This window comes from Chenopodium album, chromosome 10 (assembly GCF_948465745.1).
Source record: "Chenopodium album chromosome 10, dcCheAlbu1.1, whole genome shotgun sequence".
NCBI classification, from domain to species: domain Eukaryota; kingdom Viridiplantae; phylum Streptophyta; class Magnoliopsida; order Caryophyllales; family Amaranthaceae; genus Chenopodium; species Chenopodium album.
The window spans coordinates 45,018,061-45,039,349 of NC_137843.1; the positions used below are offsets into that span (position 1 = coordinate 45,018,061).

At 36.1% G+C, this 21,289-nt stretch overlaps 1 protein-coding gene and 1 long non-coding RNA gene across 3 annotated transcripts; both read right to left on the bottom strand.

Moving 5' to 3' along the window:
* Positions 1 to 650: 650 nt before the first annotated feature.
* LOC145563970 (uncharacterized) lies at positions 651 to 6,005 on the bottom strand. 2 transcript variants are annotated; one of them, XR_014094696.1, is made up of 4 exons: positions 5,434 to 6,005; positions 4,743 to 5,047; positions 1,938 to 2,190; positions 651 to 1,511 (listed from the first exon to the last, which is right to left on the bottom strand). It is a non-coding gene; the product is annotated as an uncharacterized LOC145563970 (long non-coding RNA). The 2 variants fall into 2 exon arrangements; XR_014094697.1 differs by having other exon boundaries at positions 1,938 to 2,206.
* A 1,800-nt stretch (positions 6,006 to 7,805) lies between these two features.
* On the bottom strand, positions 7,806 to 15,602 carry LOC145562462 (protein FAR1-RELATED SEQUENCE 11-like). Its single transcript, XM_081622756.1, has 6 exons — positions 15,469 to 15,602; positions 13,909 to 15,209; positions 13,145 to 13,588; positions 10,123 to 11,278; positions 9,830 to 10,041; positions 7,806 to 9,413 (listed from the first exon to the last, which is right to left on the bottom strand). The coding sequence occupies exons 2-4, from the start codon at positions 14,932 to 14,934 to the stop codon at positions 10,664 to 10,666; spliced, it is 2,085 nt and encodes a 694-aa protein (XP_081478882.1). The 5' UTR covers positions 14,935 to 15,209; positions 15,469 to 15,602; the 3' UTR covers positions 7,806 to 9,413; positions 9,830 to 10,041; positions 10,123 to 10,663.
* Positions 15,603 to 21,289: the final 5,687 nt, after the last annotated feature.

Sequence of the window (21,289 nt, forward strand, 5' to 3'; positions counted from 1 at the left end):
ACCGGAGCCGTAGCTGGCCAGAGTTTCAAAGCAAGAATGTTAAGTGATGGCACAACAAGCGTATCTGCTGGAGATACCTGCGATGGTCCTGGGGAATCTTGTTGGGCTGGTTCTTGTTGCCAAGGCTCTTGCAGCGAGTGGATTAGTGGTATGTGCCCATGAGATTAAAGCGGTCTGCTCCCCTGCTTGCTGACTCCTTAGGAGATCTATTGTGTGTGTTTTACAATTTAGTACGATATTGAAAATGAGACTTTTTATGTCCATTTTATACGTAAAATACTACTCCATTTACCACATTTCGTTAGTCTTATTTGACTTTTTTACCAAAGCTTTTAGAGTTAACTTGGGCCATTATAATGAGATGGATGAAATATTACTTTTACTGTAATTTACTACTGTATTTCTATCTTTTTGGAAATAAGAACTTTACATTAATCAGGTGTGCTGACCAAAATCATCTAAAGCAAACTTGTGTGAAAATCAAAACAATCATGGGTAAAGCAGTGGCCGACAATTCAACTACAAAGAAGGAACTATATGACCATTAAAAGATTTTTTATTTTTTATTTTTTTTTTATTTTTTATTTTTTTTTTTTTTTTTACAGAACCTCATCTAGCCAAAAATACAAATGAATAAACCAATATTGGGATTTTAAACCTCAAAATTAATTCCTGAAATTTCTCATGAGCTAACCGCTTCAAGATGACCAATTTGTCATTTCTGCAGCACCCCATAAGTAACAAGGTTCAAAGGTAAATCCCCAGCTATCATATGATACATTTATTTACTAGGAAAAAAAAAAAAAGAGCATGGTTAAGCAAATTTCAACAAAGTGAATCCAAGATTATTCCCAAGATCAAGGCATGCACCGTAACAATGACAATGGGCAAACAATATGACATTAATAATGCATATGAGCTAACAATGTGACATGATATCATAAAGTTTAAGCTGAGAGTAATTCAGCCGAAATCATGACAGACAGTGAATTTCAATCAGTTCCCTGAAGTCAGTTACCTTCCTTTTCCTGTGAGAAGATTAAAATTTCAGCTTCAGAAATGATTTAATGATTCCCATCATCTCACTCCCTCAAAAATGGCCAAGACACCCCCTTGCAGCAGCAATCTCGCTCAATTCAGAAACTGAATCACCATAGAAAGCCTTCACTGAGGCTCTTATTTCATCGTCACATATGCACTCTTCCGCTAGATCTTCCCCAGCATTCACAGTTGGAAAAGGAAAAGGTTCGAGGGAAGTTTCCATCAGGATTGATTCACCGCCTATTGCACCCACAAAGTCTCTCAATCGACATAGTGCAAACGGAATAGGTGTAGTCCCCATAGTCAACTGGTGTAGAGTGGTCGCGCGTTAAAGAGAGAAAGTATTCAAACTTTCCTGTCAATTCAGCCTGCCAAAGCAGTTTAGCTAGCTGCCTTATTGTTCTATCAACAACTTCTAATCCTTTGACTTTTAAAACACTTGCTCCATCATGGTCTGCATCATCTATTGCCTGCAAGAATAAATCAATTTTACATCACAAGAGAATATGAAAAATGGACTTGGAAAAAGTTGTCATGAATATGATCAAACCATCAAATACACTATTCTATCTCAAATGGTGGGAAAACATAAGCCAATACAAATCACAAAAGCTAATAAAAGCTGAATAATGGCAAAAAGAAAAAAGATCAAAATTTTCAGCAAATGTGCACCAACATATTGAAGAATGATACAGGTGCAGAGCTGATGCAAAAGTACAAAATACAGGGAGTTCCTCTTGCCCTTGCTCCAGTTTGAAGTGTCCAAACTCCAAACAGTCCAAAGTTTACATTGTATCCAGATGTCCTAGGGTGGGAACCAGGTCTGGTAGATATTAAAGGTACTAAGTACCAAAGTAGGGAATATATCAACGGTTAAATAGAGGAAAGCTGAATACCTTGATGTGTAGAAACCCAAAATCGTATCCATCAGAATGACCAGGCTTTGCTCATCCTCCCTGGGAACAAAAACATTCGGGCAAGAGTTTAATAAAGCTGAAAGAACCCTGGTTATTGCACTTGCTTTGGAAGTTAGCAGGGTCCAAGAGCTTCAAGGATATCAATGCCAAGAGACATCCCAAGACCAGCAATGATCTTAGTAGGAGCAACCATGCATGGTCGTAGACTGTGTTGCTTTTCAAATGGTGGTACCTGCAATAAGTGATGTCTAAGAAAAGACGTTGGATGAAAACAGAACCAACAAACAAATAAACAAACAAAATAACATTCAAAGGTAAAATATCCAACTCTCAAAAGAAATTGACTAATATCATCTTTTTCCATGAAGCAATTTTTGAACTTTTTGTACATTCTATTGATAAAACTATTTGATTTATATTTACCTATATACACAACAAATTTGCATGAAAAGAGCAAAACTGCTCATGCTTTTCACCCACAACCTCTAAATTTAACTACTTTGTCGTCTCTTTCATTTTCTACTCACTGTGTTTTTGCCATGTACCCTGAAATTCAAGCCATAGTGGTCATACTTCAATATTGCTAGCTATGCCCTAAGGCCATTCATTGTCTTTTCCTACTCTTGAAGTTTTGCTATTTGAACTTCCTTTCATCTCACTCTTACCTGTGAGTCTTTAGGGAATTTATCATTCCAGCCATTTGTTCCTCCCAGGTTATTTTTTTATTTCTTTATCATAATTAATAATAAAGTTAATGATGTTTAAGAGGAATTAAGTAATTGTTTTTCCATTCTAGAGAAGTTGGGTGATGCAGCAAATTCAAGTTATTCGAGGGTTCACATATGATTGGGGAAGGAACCTTAGGGAAGGGTGTTTGTTTCTTAATGACACTAAGAGTGACAGTTTCTTAACAACATACGAAGTATGTATTATAGTTTGGCTATCGAATCAAGTTATTTTTGGTCTGGTTCTGGATGTGCTTTTGGGTGTCAATGAAGACTATCTTCCTCGGCATATGCTTTCTAATTACATTGTTTTTTAGGATGGTTGGGGCAGGTCCATCCACCGTGAGCTATAGGTTCAAACTTTGGACTTACTGCAGAATCAGAAAGTAGAAGGTTATATCTGGAACTGCAACTGTAATGGCAACTTGATGAAAGGGGAACTGCCTGAAGTTCTCATTAAAACTTTAATCGAAGGTCTAAAGAAATGCCGGTAGACTTAGGTATGGTGAAAATTCTAGGTTGCTAGCTAGTTAAGGATAATGCACAAATGAAGTAGAGCAGAGGTGAGGATACCTGTCATAAAGTGCATCCCTGCTAGGAAGCACAGAATTACAAAATTAGGTGCTTTGGAATAAGGAATTTGTGAAAGTGGCGGTCATTGGAGACATAAAGCACAAAGTTAGGTTAACAAAAGATGGACACATTAGGAAATGATACCCTGATCTTTAGTAATTAGGTAGCAAGATCAATTGGTTAAATAAAAGAAGAAGAGGACCTGAGACTTAGGGATAGGTGACCAAACACGACTTCACTCATTAAGCCTCGAAGCCGCTATAGAGTATGTACAGTTTGGTAGAGCTGTTTCAGCTCCTTCATTACCTTTTCAGTCGCATTTTTCTATTTCCTTTTGTCATCATCTCTTGTTGATTTGTTTCCTAAATTTATTACCAGTTCAGTGTTTAATACAACCCTATTGCTAGAACACATTCAGATTACTCTAGACCATATTCATCATATTATATGGAAATAGCGGAATGCAAAGATATGTTTTCCTCGGTTATACTTTAGGCACACCCCCATTCATAATATACGGGTGTATTGCAATGGCAACCAACTTTAAGGTTAGTCAAGAAGTCAGACTGTTAGTCCATAGCATAATAAATGTTGGTTTAACACCATAAGTAATTTGCTTATAAAGTTATAAACACAATGAAAACTAAGCTAATTTGCTTACTTTCACAGAAAATAACATATAGGGCTATCAAACGGGTCGTGTCGTGTCAAGTTCGTGTTCGTGTGGATATTAAACGGGTTGAAAAACCCTTGACCCAAACCAAACCCGTTTATTAAACGGGTTGAAAACCCTTGACCCAAACCTAACCCGCTTTTTAAACAGGTTACCCGTGTAACCTTTTACCCACATAGTATGTAATAAACTAATTAATATTAAAAAAAAAAACGATATCATTAGTTCATTAAAGATACTATAACAATTTTAAGTTAGTAATTTTAACAATAGATACAACAAGGGTTTAAAGTTAGTAGTTTTAACTATACAACCATACATAAGGATTGTTTCAAATTAACCACCAAATTAGATTTAATTTACAAAAGATGAAATTTTTTTTATTTTGCCAAATTAACCGCCAAAAAATTACAAAAATGAATAAATGGTGTCAAGGTAATTTACAAAATTACAAGTTTTGAATAAAAAAAATTCAGTTTTTTTAATACTTATAATAGATTAAGCGGGTTGACGGGTTGTCGTTCAACCCATTTATATAATTGGGTTATGCGTGTCGGTTTCAGGTTGAAAATTTCAACTCAAACCTAACCCTTTTACTTTTGTGTCGTGTTCGTGTCGACCCAATTATGTAAACGGGTTGAGAATTCTTGACCCAAACTCGCTTATTCCGTGTCGGGTTTGTGTCGGGTTATCGTGTCGTGTCAACTTTTGACAGCCCTAATAACATATGATATTATTTGATATGACAATAACTTTCACATAATTTCGAACAAGTACTTCTATGAAATTTAAAACTGACTTTGTAAGACTAACCTCATCTCCCCAAGACCTTGCTCGTTCTCTGAAGGGTCTCAACCTCGTAGCCGGTCCAAAAAGCGCAAAAACCACGAATAATCCCAATAAAACTTTGGCCTTAATTTCCACTTTTTTCGAAAACCCAACATACCCAATTCGAAATTCGAGCATTCCACCATGAAATTCGTCCTCGGAACTGGAAAATCGGATTCTGCACTCTCAAAAGTCTCACCTGCCTCTTGGGGACAGCAAGGCTCTTTGTATGCATAGGAGATTGTACGTGGAAGGACTCCATTTGATGGCAGTAATCCACAAAGCAAAGTCTGTAATTACAAGAATATATTTCAAACAAGAATATTGGCACCTCAATTGATTTCAATATAATGGACAGGTTGTATGTTATTACAAATTACTTGGTTAACATACCGTAAACCCAAGCACCAAAATGTCATAGTGGTAAGCAGAAGGTTTTTTCAAATTAAACAAAATCAAAAAGAAAAATTGGAAGTTTGAAACGCTTTGAATCTGATCCCGTAGTAAAGGGAAAATTCAAGGGATCTAATTTTCCCCTAATTTAATTTCCATGATTCTTGCTTGACATGCATCCATGTACTGTGATAGAATATATAAATTTGTTCTGCTTTTTTCTTTGTTAGAAAAACTGAAAGACGATCAACATTTGCACGGGAAAAAAGAAAAAAAATCTAACCTTAGAAGCTGCTTCAATTCAATGGAGGAGTAAGCTCAGAATCCGCTTCAATGGAAGAAATGAAAGACCATGGAACAAATTTGAATCAAACAAAACCTCCAATATGACTATAGAAATCAGATCTGACACTAAAAGTACAATATCAATATTAACCATAAATTAATTTAAGAAAATAATGAATAGCAGATCGAAGTAATTGGCAATAAACAAACAATCAGACATCAAATTGAATACAAATACTGAAATCATAAAATTTGGGTCTATTTTGTTGTGTAATTCATCAAGTTTCATAGTAATAAGAGATCTAAATTAGAAAAGAGAAAGAGAAACACACCTGAAGAAAAGAATGTGCATAGCCAAAATAATTAGAGATGATTGCGAGAAAAATAGGAGAGAGAAATCAGAGTAAAATGTAAAATGGCAAGCTGCTTAAATTCAATGGGGGAGTAAGCTCGGAATCCGCTTCAATGGAGAGTTCATCGAAATGAACGACAGAGATTTGGAAATGGAAATGGAAATGGAAATGGAAGTGGAAACAAATCTCATGCCATAAATCAAGGAACATTGTCTCACCTCCCCTCTGTCGTTCCCTTTCTTCTGTAATTTCCATTTTTAAAAAACCAAAAAAAAAAAAAAAATGGAATGGCAGAAATGGAAAAGTATTGTGTAGAACGGACTCACGTGAGTCCAATCATACAATATAAAAAATAAATAAAATTAAAAAAAAAATATTCAGAAATTAGATAATAATAGTCAGATATTAGATTACAAATATCAAATATTAGATTATAAGTGTCAGAAATTAGATAATAGTAATGATCAGATATTAGATTTCTTTTGTTTGATAACAGGTTATATTGGTCACGTATTAGATTTCTTTTGTTTGATAATATGTTAGTATGGTCAGGTATTAGATTTATTTTGTTTGATAATAGATTATATTGGTCAAGTATTAGATTCTATTTGTTTTGTTTGATAATAGGTGATATTAGTCGGGTATTAGATTTCTTTTGTTTGATAATATTCTGAAATATATGCGGTTGTGTACTGAAGGCATTCAGCCATGGCGAGTTCTGAAAAGCTAAAGGCCAATATAATTAATACAAAAATGCTTAATTATTTTAAAAAAAGATAAGCTAAACTCACCGTCACTAGGAGTGGCGCTCACCGGAGCAAGCTGAGCAGAAATATAAGTAAAACGACTGTTTATCATCAATAAGAGTATCACAAAGCAAAGATAATGAAATGAAGCCATTGTTTTTCGAGAGGAAGAGAGGAGACCAAATGTGCAATTAAATTGGATATGTATAGACTAACACTATATAATACTCCGTACTTGTATCAGATGAGAAGAGCAGACGGCATTTGACTTGTATCGAGCCGCCGCTAGTGTTTATATAAAACTTGAGAAGAATGAAGGTGCTGTGAGTACCTTACTTAGGTGGGAGAGGGTCACAGCGCCGGGATGGGAGGGGGAGGGTCGTCGGCTGCCAACAGGGACTAAGGGACTAGGCAATGGCAGTGGCAGTGGCAGTGGGATGAATGTGTGCATTATAAACCGGACTCATGTAAGTCTGTTCTACGTAAAACCTTATCATCGTAAATACAATGAAAGAATAAGGACAATAGAGCCAATTCACTATTCACGATAACAGTAACACATATTCTCTCTTTTAAAGGGTTGATGATAATAAGCTTAATATGCTTTTTAGAGAGAGAGAAAGATTATTCAATCACCTTTTCTTATGGTGAGTCTAGGGGTATTTATAGTGTATCATTATCCTATTGTGCCTCTGAGTCTGAGCCCGGGTCAGCCTGGGGCCGACTTATCTTGCTTTTGCCCAAAGCCTCTGACCCGAGTGTGAGCCCAGTGTGAGCCCGGAGATCTGGCTGGGATGAGAGTGCACCCCTCGGGCAGCGCTGGGAGAATAGGGCAGCCTCAGCACGAGCTACCCTATACACCACTATTCACAAGGAAAATTTTACAGCAATTTTGGTGCCTTCGACTTTTATACAGGTTATATATGTCTATAATGTTCTTTTTTTTGCCCGTGTTTTTTAACCATATGTGTAATGTTCCATAAAATTTTCATGGGTAAAGAGGTGATTTTCGTAGTGGATAGACCTAGCAATTATGCTCATCTTATTCCTCACTCATCATTTTACAGCTGTACAAGTTACTCGAGCTTATTTGGAAAACATTTTCATGTGACATGGGTGGCCTAGGGCATTGTTAGTGAGAAAGAATGCTATTTTTTTTATAAGCCAATGGATAGGGTTGTTCTCCTTATATGGTACAGAATTTTCTAGAAAGGGTTGTTCTCCTTACATGGTAAAGAATTTTTGCTATCTTCAGCTTACCATCCTAATGGTTGGACAAAATTGGTGAACAGGTGTCTGGAAACTTATTTGAGATGCATGTGGAAAAAGGTGTCAAGATTGGTGCTTATGGATGCCTATAGCTGAATGGTGGTACAACACTCATTTCCACTCAATTGACACCATATGAAGTGTTCTACAATCAGCCACCACCTGTATACTTGCCTTATTTAGCCGGAGAATCTAAGAATGAAGCTGTTGATAGAAGCATGCAGAGAAGAGAAGACTTGATCAAACTCAAGCTAGAATGTAGAATGAAGATGCAGGCAGATAAGCATAGGTCAGAGAGAAGTTTCAACATTGGAGATTGGGTACTTCTAAAATTACAACCATTTAGGCAGAATTCCATTCAAAACAAACCTAATCAAAAGTTAGCTCAGAGATATTTTGGGCCTTTCTAAGTTGAGGCTTTAATTGGAAAAGTTGCTTACAAATTGAAGGTGCCTGATACATAACGTTTTCCATGTATCACGACTTAAGAAGTACCATGGTACCCTTCCTATAGCTGCTCATATTCCTATTGGGTTACATGGACAGGATGTAAATGTGGTGATCAACCAGCTGCTATCGAAGAATGATCAAGTTCCAGAATGCTGCTCAAGTTCAATATTTAGTTCAATGGGAAAGATGCCCTGACCATGAAGCCACCTGGGAGAATGCAGAAGATTTTGAACTAAATTTCCTAATTTTCCGCCAATTTCAAAGACTTAAGAAAAGTCTTTTTCACGGGGGGAAGTGTGATAGGAGAGTTCAGTTTGTAAAATCAGTTGGTCAGTTGTGATATTGTGATATTGTTACGGTTGTTAGAAAGCTATAACAGAATTGTAATAAGTTACATTACTTCCTGAGTTCCTGATAATCAACTATAATTAAGCTAGCCTGTATATTGTATTGATCATCCAATCATTAATACAATCTTCTTTCTCTCTCTCTCTCTCTCTCTCTCTCTCTCTCTCTTATCCTTCTCTCTCTCTTATCATTCTCTCTCCTCCCTTCTCTGTTTTCTAAAGAACATTGTATTATTTCAAATTCAATTCAGAGATTAAATATGGAGATTAAACAAAGCTAAGATCAATATTAAAAATGAAAAGAAAAAGAACAGCTATAAAAAGCAAATATTTTCTTATACTTGCAAATAATTATGACAAATAATAGAAAAATCACAAGTGTAAATCCACATAACAGTATAACACACATAATTTCATAAGCTTTTTTTTCTATAAAAATTGATATTGCAACACTAATGTTGCACTTGCGCACTCCCTTTTTAGTGGAAAGTCTTTTTTGATTCTATGGGTTGGAAAGAGAAAGTTGTGTGAAGACATTGGTATTAATGTATAGTATAATGTTAAAAAGTGAGCCTTTCATTTACCATAAAAGGAATAAAGAAAAAATAGGAAGATAAAAAAAATTAAAAAATAAAAACTAAATGGAAAGTAATAAGACGAAAAAAAATTTGAAAAATAAACGGAAGGAGTATTAACACATTACCTCAGCTTCATTGAGCCTGATCATAGCCATGCAAACCCCGAGTGCCTTATAAATTTGCATCACATAACATGTTGATGCAATTGAAGTGGAACACCACCTCATTGATATCCCTGTAGCAGAACTTGAAATTCTCAGTGCACTTGAGGTATGCACAGACATGACATCCATGATAAATAGTTACACACCAAGATATGGAAAATATCTTTTTTTTTTTTTTAAATAAATAAATAAATAAAAAACAAAAAACCATAAGAGAACATTAAAAATTATGGACGTTTTACAAAACCTAAAAAAACAAAACCACACAATTACAAGCCATCAACAAAAATACCAAGCAACACACACGTAGTCATGTAGCCAAAATTTAAAAAGTACAAAAACTGCATCTGAATAAAGATAAATCTTATCTACAAAATCATAAAAAAGTTGAGAAAAAATCAGAAGCTGATGGTTTAGGTTGTCATAGATATCAATCATCAAATAATTGACAAAAATATAAGCAGTAGAAAAACACTAAACATTATACCTAGGTTTCAATCATGTAAGAAATTGACAGGTTGCCGAAGACTCCAATTAGTCAATCTCATGAAATCATGTCAGAGAGGAGACCTGGACATCTACAGGAGGTACTCATGCTTCATGAAAAGGTTCAAAGTGCACAAAAAAGACGGAGCCAATCTAGAGCTCCTTTGATGTCCAGATCTTCCATTTGATCATAACATTCGTTGAATCTCATACCTAAAATCAAATTGAAACACAAAAAATCAATTACAAATTATGTCAAAATCAATGAGAAAAAAGAGGAGAAAAAGAAAATACCATAACATATTTGCCGAGGCATTAGTCAACAGAGCTCTTGTGCATAGCAGCCCAGACGTATTTCTGAAGATGATCTTGATGTTAATACCATTTTTGGGGTTTTGCTATGAGAGACTGGGAAGAAGAAAAGAGAGGATAAATCTAGGTGTATATGTCTTCAAGATTAAGAGAGAAAATTAAAAGATGAGCAACAAACACATGTGGATCATGTGAAGCTGCTGCTGTTCAAAAGGACAGTTATTGACTTCAAACTTTTTAAAGGTTACGGATTTACAAACAATATGACAGTAGCTGATGCAAAACAGCATACAACACAATTAGATACAAAGGAAATACATACAAAAATATTCTGCAACCACAAAAGTAGGAAACAGGCAGGATCTACTGTCCTCCAAACATATTTATACTCTCTAACTTAGCAACCCTTCCTAAAGTGGGCTTTCAAATCAGACCACTTGAGGCAATTCTTGCCTTTAAACAACTGATTCCTTGCTGTAATCAATAATACGGGAAAAATGAAACCCATATTGTACAGGTTTAACTAAAAACATCTGTGCACGGTAGCACCTCTTGAGACGAATGAGGTTGAAATCGGTTGCTCCTTGATCTGTGACAAAAGGATAGATACTTGCTCAGTTGCCAAATCTAAGCGTTCCTTTGACTTGGAAGACTCTGAAACCAAGGTAGATACCATGCTCTGCAACCGTTTAACTTTTTCTCCATGGTCAGTAAGGGTGCTCTGGAGCTTAAAGGCAGATGAATTGAATCGTCGCCATCTCTGAGGAAGATATCTTTCAGGGATCTGAAAGCAATTTCCAGTTGAAAGAACTCGGAGGGCATGCCGACATAGGATACCTGAGAATTCAAACTGATCACAGCTACAACTAATGATACCTAGTTGTAGGTCCCAGTACACTTTCCGGCCACCTTGGAGTTTAGTGTGGTGTCGCACAAGAAAACCATCTTCCATCTGGAAAGAAGCATAGTGGGCAGCCAGAACAAGTTGCTCCTGAAGTTTGATGAATGCAAAGGGTGTGAGGACTGAGGCAGCATGGGCTTCCATTGGTGCTCCAGTTTTCAGGTTAATATTTTGTAAATTCTGTTGCATTGTTCGTTGCTCACTGGCCTGATCTTTAAAATCAACAGCTACAGCAACCTGTTAAGAAAAGCCAAAGATACTTATTTCTACTTTAAGCAATCACAAACAGATCTCCAGGAAAATTGACAGCAATGCAGTTGAAAGGGACACATCTAAGCAAATTAGCACTTGTAAAAGACACTTAGCCACAATGTTAACCCCACTAAGTTTTTCTAAGAACTATACACTCAATCTGTATTCCTAATCCAATATTTGATAGCTGGCAACTAAACAAAACACATAAACCCTAATACTAGCAAGAATGCAAAAGGGTAGAATCAAAAAATGGTTACTCGATCTAGTCGCAAGAACGTGTCCAAACAATGAATAGATGTTCCATTATAGTTTTAGGATCTTCACTAGTATCACCAGTCTAGATAGATCAAGTAGAGCTGCCCATAAAGATGAAACAACTAGCTTACTTTTCAGTGAATCATGACAATAGATAACTTTTGGTGTGAAGTACAGGTGTCACTCAAAGATGTACTTTTGCAAGACATACAAATGTATTTACAAATAGATGGATTACCAGCTCAAAAGAATCTAAACATATCTGGAACTAAAACAGAATGTGAAAATTCAGCTCAGAATGCCTTGGTGTAGACACCTAATTGTGTCTCCCATAAATACCTGATGATTTAACAATCCTCTAGTAACGTTAAGGAATTTAGATCTGAATTTAGATCAAATAAAGCATTGATTTCATTATTGTTTTATAACAATGAAATCCTGACACCTGAAAGCTTCATGTAGATCTTTCCCATTCCCATACTTATTATTCATCATTAAAATCAAATTTTAACTGTAATTAAGTATGAATAAAAATATGAGCCATTAATGTTCATCTATTTTCATTTATTTTAGTGCGAGCCAAATATAAATGAGAACAATAAATAAATAAAAATTTAAAAAAAAAAACAAGTTTTCTTAGAGTTTCATAATCAAAGTCAATCTTTTTCTTCCATCCCCACAACCAAAACATCTTCCACACCTTCCAAACCTCAATTGACCCAAAGATAGACACCACATCCTACCTCATCACCCTCCCCTCTCCATCATCCAACCAAACCTACAGAGATCATAAAATCCCAAATAAGACATATCGAACAGTCATTAAAGGACCAAGGTACTTTCCACCATTACCTCGGCAATCATTTCTGGGGAACCGTTCCCAAAGCCACCACCACATTCCCTAACCTTAAAATAAGTCCCTCCTATCTACCAACTTAAATAACATTCCTATCTTTAACGTATTGAGAGTCAAAGTCCCAGTCAAGCCAAAAACAAAAACATATAACAGATAAGTCCAAAGTTGGAGATACAATATCCAATAATCCATTCTGGTATCGAGTTTCATGCTTCCTATAGAACTTGAGAAACTTTTTTTGTAGTTGTAATTATCAATTAATTACAAAGCAAATGACATTTAATTGAGTACAAATTTCCATTTGATTTTTCATTTTCCTTGTTTTTCCCCATTGATTAAAGAATGGAATGGAAAAGTCATTTCAGACTCTATCTTTTTGAAGCTATACTGAAGAACAAGCATAGACCAACCTTTGCTGTAAGAGAGAGTTGCTATAACACATAATCATAAGTATCATAACTCACTTCAATAGAAATGAGTAACACAATTTGACCACAAAAGTCAAGCCAAAAAGCACCAAAAGTAAAGTTTGAAAAAAACTGCTAAAAGTCCGCACTGTGTCAAAAGAAACAGATATGACTTCAAATTACTTGTTCAAAGAGGATTTGGAGTGTTAACCCGTGATGACATGAAAGTGGGACATGTGCTAGATAACCAATCAAAGTTGCATATTAACACGAATAATCAGTGAAGTATAGTCGCATAGTAATGGACACAAGCAATAAATAGAAACTTACTTGTTCCACAAAATGAGCAAGCCAAGTTTGAGCGCTAAGAAAACGTTGGATAAAAGCATTAATTGACTTTGATTGGCCAGTAGTAGTCAATCCAGCCATGAAATGGCTTCTTAAGTATGATACGGCCCAAAGTGACCTCAAGGCAAACAAATTGGCAATATGTTTGTTAGAGAGCAAACCAAAAGAATAAATCATATCTCTCCAACCCAGCTCAAACTCATCAATGGACTCTAAGTTATAGAGTCGATAGAACTCTTCCTTCCACTCATTGTATCGTTCCCCAAGGACAGAATTAAACCAAGAGGGAAACTTTGCTACAATGAGCCATATGCACAATGCATGTTTAGTGGTAGGCATCTCCGCTGTCACTGCTTCTTTTAGGCACATATTTTGATCAGTCAATATTGTCTGTGGAGCCTTTCCATTCATGAAGCCTAAAAATACCTACGCGGAAAAAAGAATCAATTAAGAACAAAAAAGTTTGATGAACATGAACACTCAAGTTCAAGTGCATTGCACAGCAAAGGAACATTCTCACAAAATAATATAAACTTAAGCTAATAATTTATATAATATGCCATAAAGTGTAAGTTTCTCCCAACTCATATATGCAATTTTATCAAGTCATTACATAGCATCAACTAGAAGTTTATATTAACAAGCATTGTAAAATTACCCACCAACCAGATGAATGGGACATGTATGACACAAAGGGAAAAAGGTAAAAATATTACAGGAGTGGTATAAGATAGGCAGAGATGTACCTTTAAAGCCCATGATAATGACCTCAAATTTTCCTCACGCAAAAGTACACAGCTAAAGAAACAAGGCATTCCATAATTATTTATTCCAATCCATATTCCAAGGGGCATATCAAAAGCAGTCAACCGATGTGTAGTATCGAAGACAACTGCATCACCAAACATCTCATATGCTTCAACTGATGAAGCATAAGACCACGCAATATTCTCTAGATTGTTGTTCAAATCCAAAGTGTACTCAAATCTAAAATTACGGTCCTTTTCCTTAATGTTACTGCACATTTTCAGGAGGTCTATACTGTCCTCTTCTGGATCCAATTTCCTAAATGACTGAATTAAGTTCCGAACATCCTTCTCTGTAAACGGAAGGAACCCAGGTTCTACACATTTTTCTAGCTCCAACAGCTTCATCATCTGCTGCACAGAAATTCCTGTCTTGGCGTACATAAAAATTCGGCTTTTATCATTTTCCGATATATTCCGGTAAGCAGGCAAGAAACGAACCTGATTAGGTTCCAACAAATCGTGATTATGGTGATCAACAAAACCAGTTACACGCCATTCAGAAATACCCAGTTCAGTTGTCTTGCTAATCCTCAAGTATGCTTGACACCCACAACGTGAAGATTTCCTATTTCTTTGGGGCTTATTCTCATTAGCTACTTTGACTGGGGTATTGCCAGCACGGTGGCAAACGAAGTACCGTCTAGTTAAACCTTTCCCAACACCATCCTTTCCTTCAGTCCGATGACGACGAATCGAAAACCCACATCTCTTAGCAAATTCACTATAAAATTCATAAGCAGAATCATGTGAAGTAAATCTCTGGCCAATATAAGGAACAACCTCATTTGTAAGTTCTAAAGAAAGGCAAGTTTCATTAGGCGAATCATCAGCGCTACTTATATCATCTAGTGATAACGATCTCTGATCCGACGGATCGTCGTAAACCACTACTGGATGAATATCCTCTTGATGAGATAATATATTCTTCTCACAACCCAAATCAAGCAGCGAAACCACCGACATTTTAGCGAAGAACACGAGTAAATGCAAAAACCAATATAGTAAATTCAATAGAAATAAGCAATTGAATTCCCAGACTCACTCATTTTTTTTGTACAATTCAGCTGTAACGGTAGTTTCCCCTGCCGCCGAAGAATCATCATCTTCGTCTCCATCTTCTTTGAATTTGCCAGCAGTATGTTTGCTGATAATGCAGTGCTGCCGCCTAGCAATTTTGCAGTTAGGGGTCTCGGGGTAAATTTGTTGGGAAATTCCTAATGTATAACTGTGATCCCAAACTGGTTTCTCGCAAAACAAAGACACAAAACACGCAAATTTCATCATTATTTGCAGTGAACATACACTAAATCAGACTGAATAATTCATCAACATATCAAATTTACAAGCAAAAACAGGTAAGAATTTCTAGTTACAATTAACCAAAATTATACCCAAAAACCATAGTAAACAATATGAAATTACAGAACCCTGAAATCAAAACCCACAAAAAAAATTGAGACTAAATTCATGTAAATAAAGAGAAGTTTAAACATATACCTGAAATACGACGAAAACGAAGAGTGCCGGAGAGAACCGTGTTGATGATGCACGAAATCAGAAAAGGAGGAAGAATCGCAGAGGGAGAAAGAGGAAGGGAGAGTAGCAGAAAGGACTGAACTAATGATGTTAATTGTTCGGAATTACCAGGTAGATATGAATAAGCGAGAAAGTCCATTACCACGTATGGACTCCCATCAGTCTCATGTAGATCTGGCAAACGAGTCATTCGGGTCGGGTCCGGGTCGGGTCAGCTAATTTCGGGTCGGATATGGATTAGGTCGGGTCGATTCAGGTTTTGGGTCAACTTTGAGTCGGGTATCGAGTCGAGCTCGGGTCGGATCAATTTCGAGTCGGGTTAATTCCGAATCAAGTATGTTCGGATCAGGTTAAAATCTGGTCGGGTCATGTTCAGGTTGTTTCATTTGTAAATCAAGCTCAAATCAATAATTTTATACGGAGTATATAGTTTGTTATTGTTGTAATAAAAACTATCAATTCAATTTATGAGCTTAGCTACAGTTGAAGATGAACAATTTGAGTTATTTTTGGTACTAGACATTTTTAGTTCAATTATAAGGTAATTTTAGTTCGGGACATTTCGAGTATCGGGTCTGTTCGGGTCAATTCGGGTATCGAGTCTGTCCAGGTCAAACACTTCGAATCAATTTCAAGTCGGGTCAACTTCGGGTCGGGTCAGTTCGGGTGTCGAGTCAGGATCGGGTCAACTCCATTTTCGGGTCGGGTCAATTTTGGGTTTCGGGTCATTTTCGAGTCAATATTTTTGGGTCAATTTCAGGTCATGGGTCGGGTCATCGAGTATGGGTCAGGATTGCCAGGTCTAGTCTCATGTCCAATACCTAAATTAAAAAATTATAATTTTTATTTTTCAATGGGAAATGAATTTTGTTAATGGCCTATTTGGATTGCATGATTTCATTATTTTATTCCGAAATTGGGCTAATTATCCTATTTGGATATGCTTAGAATTTGGGAATTGAAATTGGCCCAAATCAAAGATTTTAAAGATATTAGTATATTTTAATATTTTGAAATTCCAATCCTGTACTTTTCATTTCAAATTCTAAAAAGCCCAACTCATTCTCTCTTATGTCGTCAATGTCGACTTCTCTCTCCTAGGGCTTGTTCCCAATTTTCTCTCTCCTCCATTGTAGCAGATTCCTCCATTAAAGCTTTTTCTCCTCCGTCAAAGTGTAGCAGCAGCGCTTGTGAGCTTTTTCTCCTCCATTGAATCGGCTTCTGAGGTAGTTTTTCTTAAATAATCGAATATCAATTTCATAATCTAGGGTTTATTGATAATTGCTGCTGATTTTTTTCGCCCTTTTTTTTGTTCATTTTTACTATAGATTTAATTGATTTTGTGTGGTAAAATGCTAGTATTTAAGCGTACTCTAGGTGTTTGATGAAATGTTAAAGTGAGAAATTGTTTACAAAATAGTATCTTTGCTCTCTAGGACTGAAGTAAGAAATTTACACCCTAAATTTGAGATTAACATGTCAATTACTCAACCTTGAGAAAGTGATTGCTCTAAATACTAATTTTTCAATTGCTATCACCCAATGCCTATTGTATGTTGGAAATTTGAGTGTTCTTATTTGAAATGCTATGATCACATATCCGTTGTTTATATTTTGTACTAGCTAGTTCAAATATTTTGGAGGAAAAATTGTGAAAAATAATACAAACTTTAAGCGATCCGCCAAAAACAAGTTGTTCTTTTGAATATTTCTGAATAATACAAGCTTTGGGGAGTATCCGCTTCAAACAGGTTATAACTGGTTGGTGACTTGATTAGTAGGTACACGGGACACGTGTCGTTATCTTATTGGTTTGACAAATTAATTTTTTTATTTAATTCTTTTAATTTTTAAAAGATATAAAATAACATTTATTATTATTTTAGAAATTTTAAAAAAAAAAATCTCAACCACCTACTCAACTAGCCCCCCCACCCTACAAGACCACCGACTGTCAGCAATCACCGACCACCGTCCCTGAATGTCGACAACCACCTACCCAGTACCCTAACCCGTTGCCGACCAAGCCCTTTCCCTTCCCCTTATCGCAAAACCGTCGTGACGCCCCTATACTAACCGCCACGCGAAACCCCACGAAATAAGATCGGCCCCTTCCTTACGTCGATTAAGCAACAGCCTTGAAACCCCACGAAACTAGATCGGCCCCCTCCCATCACCAATCAACCACTACAACCCATTCTCACAACTCCCAGGAAGGGGTTTTGTGGGTTTTTCGTGGGGAAGAAGAGGGATATCGTTGACGGCGTTTCGGGGAGAGGGGAATAGGATTTTGGTGATGGTGGATTGGTGTTTCGAGGGAGAGGGAGAGGGAGAGGGAGAGAGAGTGGGAAGGGAGGGGGAGGGCGAGGGCGAGGGCGAGGGCGACGGTAGATAAGAATGGGTGGCGGGCCGGCGAAGTAGCTGGCTAGCGCTGCCGGGGTGGGGGAGGTTAGCAGGAAGTGGCTGGTGGTGAGGGTGGGTTATTTTTTTTTTAATTACTTAAATTATTATTAATTAACTTGATTCTATTTCAAAAAAAAAAAAAAAAAAAAAAGAAAGAAAAAAAAAACTTGATTAAAGCTTTATTTAGGATTTAATTATATTCTTAAATGAATTTATCAAAAAAATAAAAAATGTTAACCGGATGCTTAGGTTGTAGGTAAAAAATCTTGTTTAAAACGGATACTTCCTAAAGTTTGTATTATTCAGAAATAATCAAAAGATCGACTTGTTTTTGGCAGATCACTGAAAGTTTGTATTATTTTTTTACAATTTTTCCTATTTTGAGTGAAGTTGCACTATTGTATGTAATCTTTATTGGGGAGGGTAAATGTTCTGGGCTTAATAAAAGATGGTATAATAGAGCAATTCAGGTGGTTGGCAGTTCATTAACTATGTGAAAAATGTGATTGTAATCAATCACATAATATTGAATCTCATTAATTTTGTGCTAAATATGGAATATTTGTGGAAATAGAAGTAGTAAGTTGTTGAAATGAAGTGCAGGAAAGGGGAGTGGTGGCTTACTTTTTCATTCTAGCCTCTAAATTATTCGAATTCAAAATCTATACCTCTTGCTATTAGTTATACTTCCTCTGTTTCTGTTTAGTTGACACGTTTCTTTAGTCACATTTGCCAATGCACAAATTCAATCATTAATATCTTTAATTACCAATAAGCAAAAATTATAAAAAGTTGATATTTTGAAAATATACCTTGTGACGAATCTAACAAGATCCCACTTGACTATATTTTTCTTCATATGTAAATCACAAAACATGGTCAAAGGAAGGTGAGTGAATAGTGCTAAAGTCAAAACGTGTCGATTAATAAAAAACGGAGGTAGTATAGTTTTTGATTATAGAACTTTTATTCTGAAGACTATAACAGAAGAAGTCATTCATTGGATTAGTTGACCAACCAGCAATATACGTGTGCAATGTGTTTTTGTGCTTTGATTTGTTGGTGTCAAGTGGTTTGTTTCTTTTTTATATCTTCTATCTGTTTTATACTTCTATGGTTGATTAAAATGTTATTGCTTATAAGTTGTTAATGATACTATTGAGTTGGTATTGTTTATTATTCCCGTTCATAATTAAAAAGATGTCAAATGAAGTCTCTACTCGAGAGTCGCTGAAACATGTAAGGAATGATGACGAAGATATGGATCGGAGTTTTATTATCGTAGTTATAGATTTTGTTATGATAGGACTTGGAATTGAATTCTAGCAATTGAAATTTTGGAATTGAATTTCAACTATTTGAAATGAAATAAGTGTATCCAAACACAACCTAAAGGTAATTGGAATAAAAGCTGGCCAGCTGGGTATAAAAAAGCGTTTCCTAAATAGCATTTTTTAGGGTGAGCTTTTCTTTTGGGTAAGAGCTTTTTACGAGGTTTCCAAAGAGCGTTTTTCGGTGGTTTCTTGTATGAGGAGAAGAATTGGAGCGTGAAAGAGCTAAAAATCCATTCAATTTCGGGTAATTGCTTTATCGTCAATAATCTAGTTTAAGCTTAAAAGTTCTTCGTAACAAATCTTTATGTTAATTTTAGTAAATGGTTATGTAGATGTACACTTTTTAGGGCTTATCTTTGTGCTTTTGACTGAAGTTATTCCATTCTACACTTGAATTTGGTGTAGCTACTCTGTAGAAATTGATGAAAGTTTGGAGAAAATGTTGACGAATCGTTCCAAGTAATAGAAATTGATGAAAACTTGGAGGAGGAAGAACCTGATGTATGTTGACTTTGCTTTAGGTTTGTTTATTCACGCATTAATTTATTTTTATCCAAATTTCATGGTAATTAACTTAATTTTTATGAATTGAGAAAGTAGAAGTAGGATCAGCCAAATATTGGGATAAATGTATTGTTTGTACTAGCTTCGAATGGTTGTGTTTTTTTTTTTTTTTTTTTTGAAACAATCCCAAAGGGCAAGCTTAAATACTTATATCACTTGAAGAAAGAAACAGGAAACGAGAAGGGAAGTCAGTTTCCCACAGACATCGACCACACTCCCAAGGCTGGAGATGTGCCAACTCGTGAGCAAGTCTATTCCCTCCTCTCTTCACAAAAGACCAAGACACCTTAACAAAGCTATTACATAAAGCAAGAATATCCTCAATAATGAGGTGAAAAGCACTAGATCCCATAGCATGACTGCGAAGAGTATCACGGTCAAACAGTCACTCTCCAAGATTAAATTCTGAACACCCAAGTCCCTAGCAAGCTGCATCCCACACATCATTGCTTTCACCTCTGCCACCTTCGATTCCCAATAGTGAAGGGATTGGGACATAAGGCACGCACCAATCGAACCATCTTCCTTTCTCATCACCACACCAAGCCTCGAACCCAAGCTACTTACGCATCCTGCATCGACATTAACTTTACACCAGCCATGAGCAGGCGGAGTCCATTTATCGGGACATCTCGCACTAGCAGTACTACCCTTGCATCTCTGCCTATCCCTCTCCTCACAGAACTCTCCCCAAGTCTTGGTAGCATAGCTCACCACCATTTTAGGGACTGGAACTTCTCCTTCCATAATCCAAGAATTACGAGCTCCCCAAATTTCCCAACATAAAGTAATAATACTCGCCATCTCAGGGGCATCAAACTCCGCAAAGCAACTTTCCTACCAATCAAATACATTCCCCATTCTCGAATCAGCTACATACGCAAAAGAGCTATGAATCCAGACTTCCTTCACAAACTTACAATCCCGAATAGCATGAATAGTAGTCTCATAATCCCTGTGACAAAGGCAGCAGTCTGGATTGTAATCTTTGATGCGAACATTGATATTGCATCTAGTGGAAGTGCATTCTAACAGGCTCTCCAAGCAAATATTTTGATGCGTGGTAACACCTCAAGCTGCCTTTTAATGAACCTCATTTATACATACAAACTACGAAAGTCTAAAAGACACAAATTAATAAATATGTACAAAAGAAAGTAGGCCAAAGAAAGTACTTAAAAAAAAGTAACAAGAAATTAATCATGATTTTGTAACTTAATATACGAGTACAATAATAGTCATGCTATGAGGGATTAATTCCACTTAGAAAAATTGTGACAACACCAAAATGTAGATACCACTTAGAAAAATTCCACTTCGTATATTCTAACCTTAGAAAAAATCAACTTAAATATTATCTATTATAACTAGTTCCACTTAAAAGCAAGATAGGCATATCTTTTTCAGCAAAATTCCAATAATTCACCAAAATGTATAGTATATTAAAACAAATTTAGCCCCAAAATTTCATCAACTATGTA

Excerpts from the sequence above, each read along its gene's own strand:
- LOC145562462 (XM_081622756.1), bottom strand. The coding sequence starts at position 14,934 with ATGTCGGTGGTTTCGCTGCTTGATTTGGGTTGTGAGAAGAATATATTA. Across the intron at positions 13,589-13,908 it reads CATTATCATGGGCTTTAAAG|GTATTTTTAGGCTTCATGAA; the intron begins GTACATCTCTGC and ends TTTTCCGCGTAG. Across the intron at positions 11,279-13,144 it reads TTGCTCATTTTGTGGAACAA|GTTGCTGTAGCTGTTGATTT; the intron begins GTAAGTTTCTAT and ends TTTTCTTAACAG.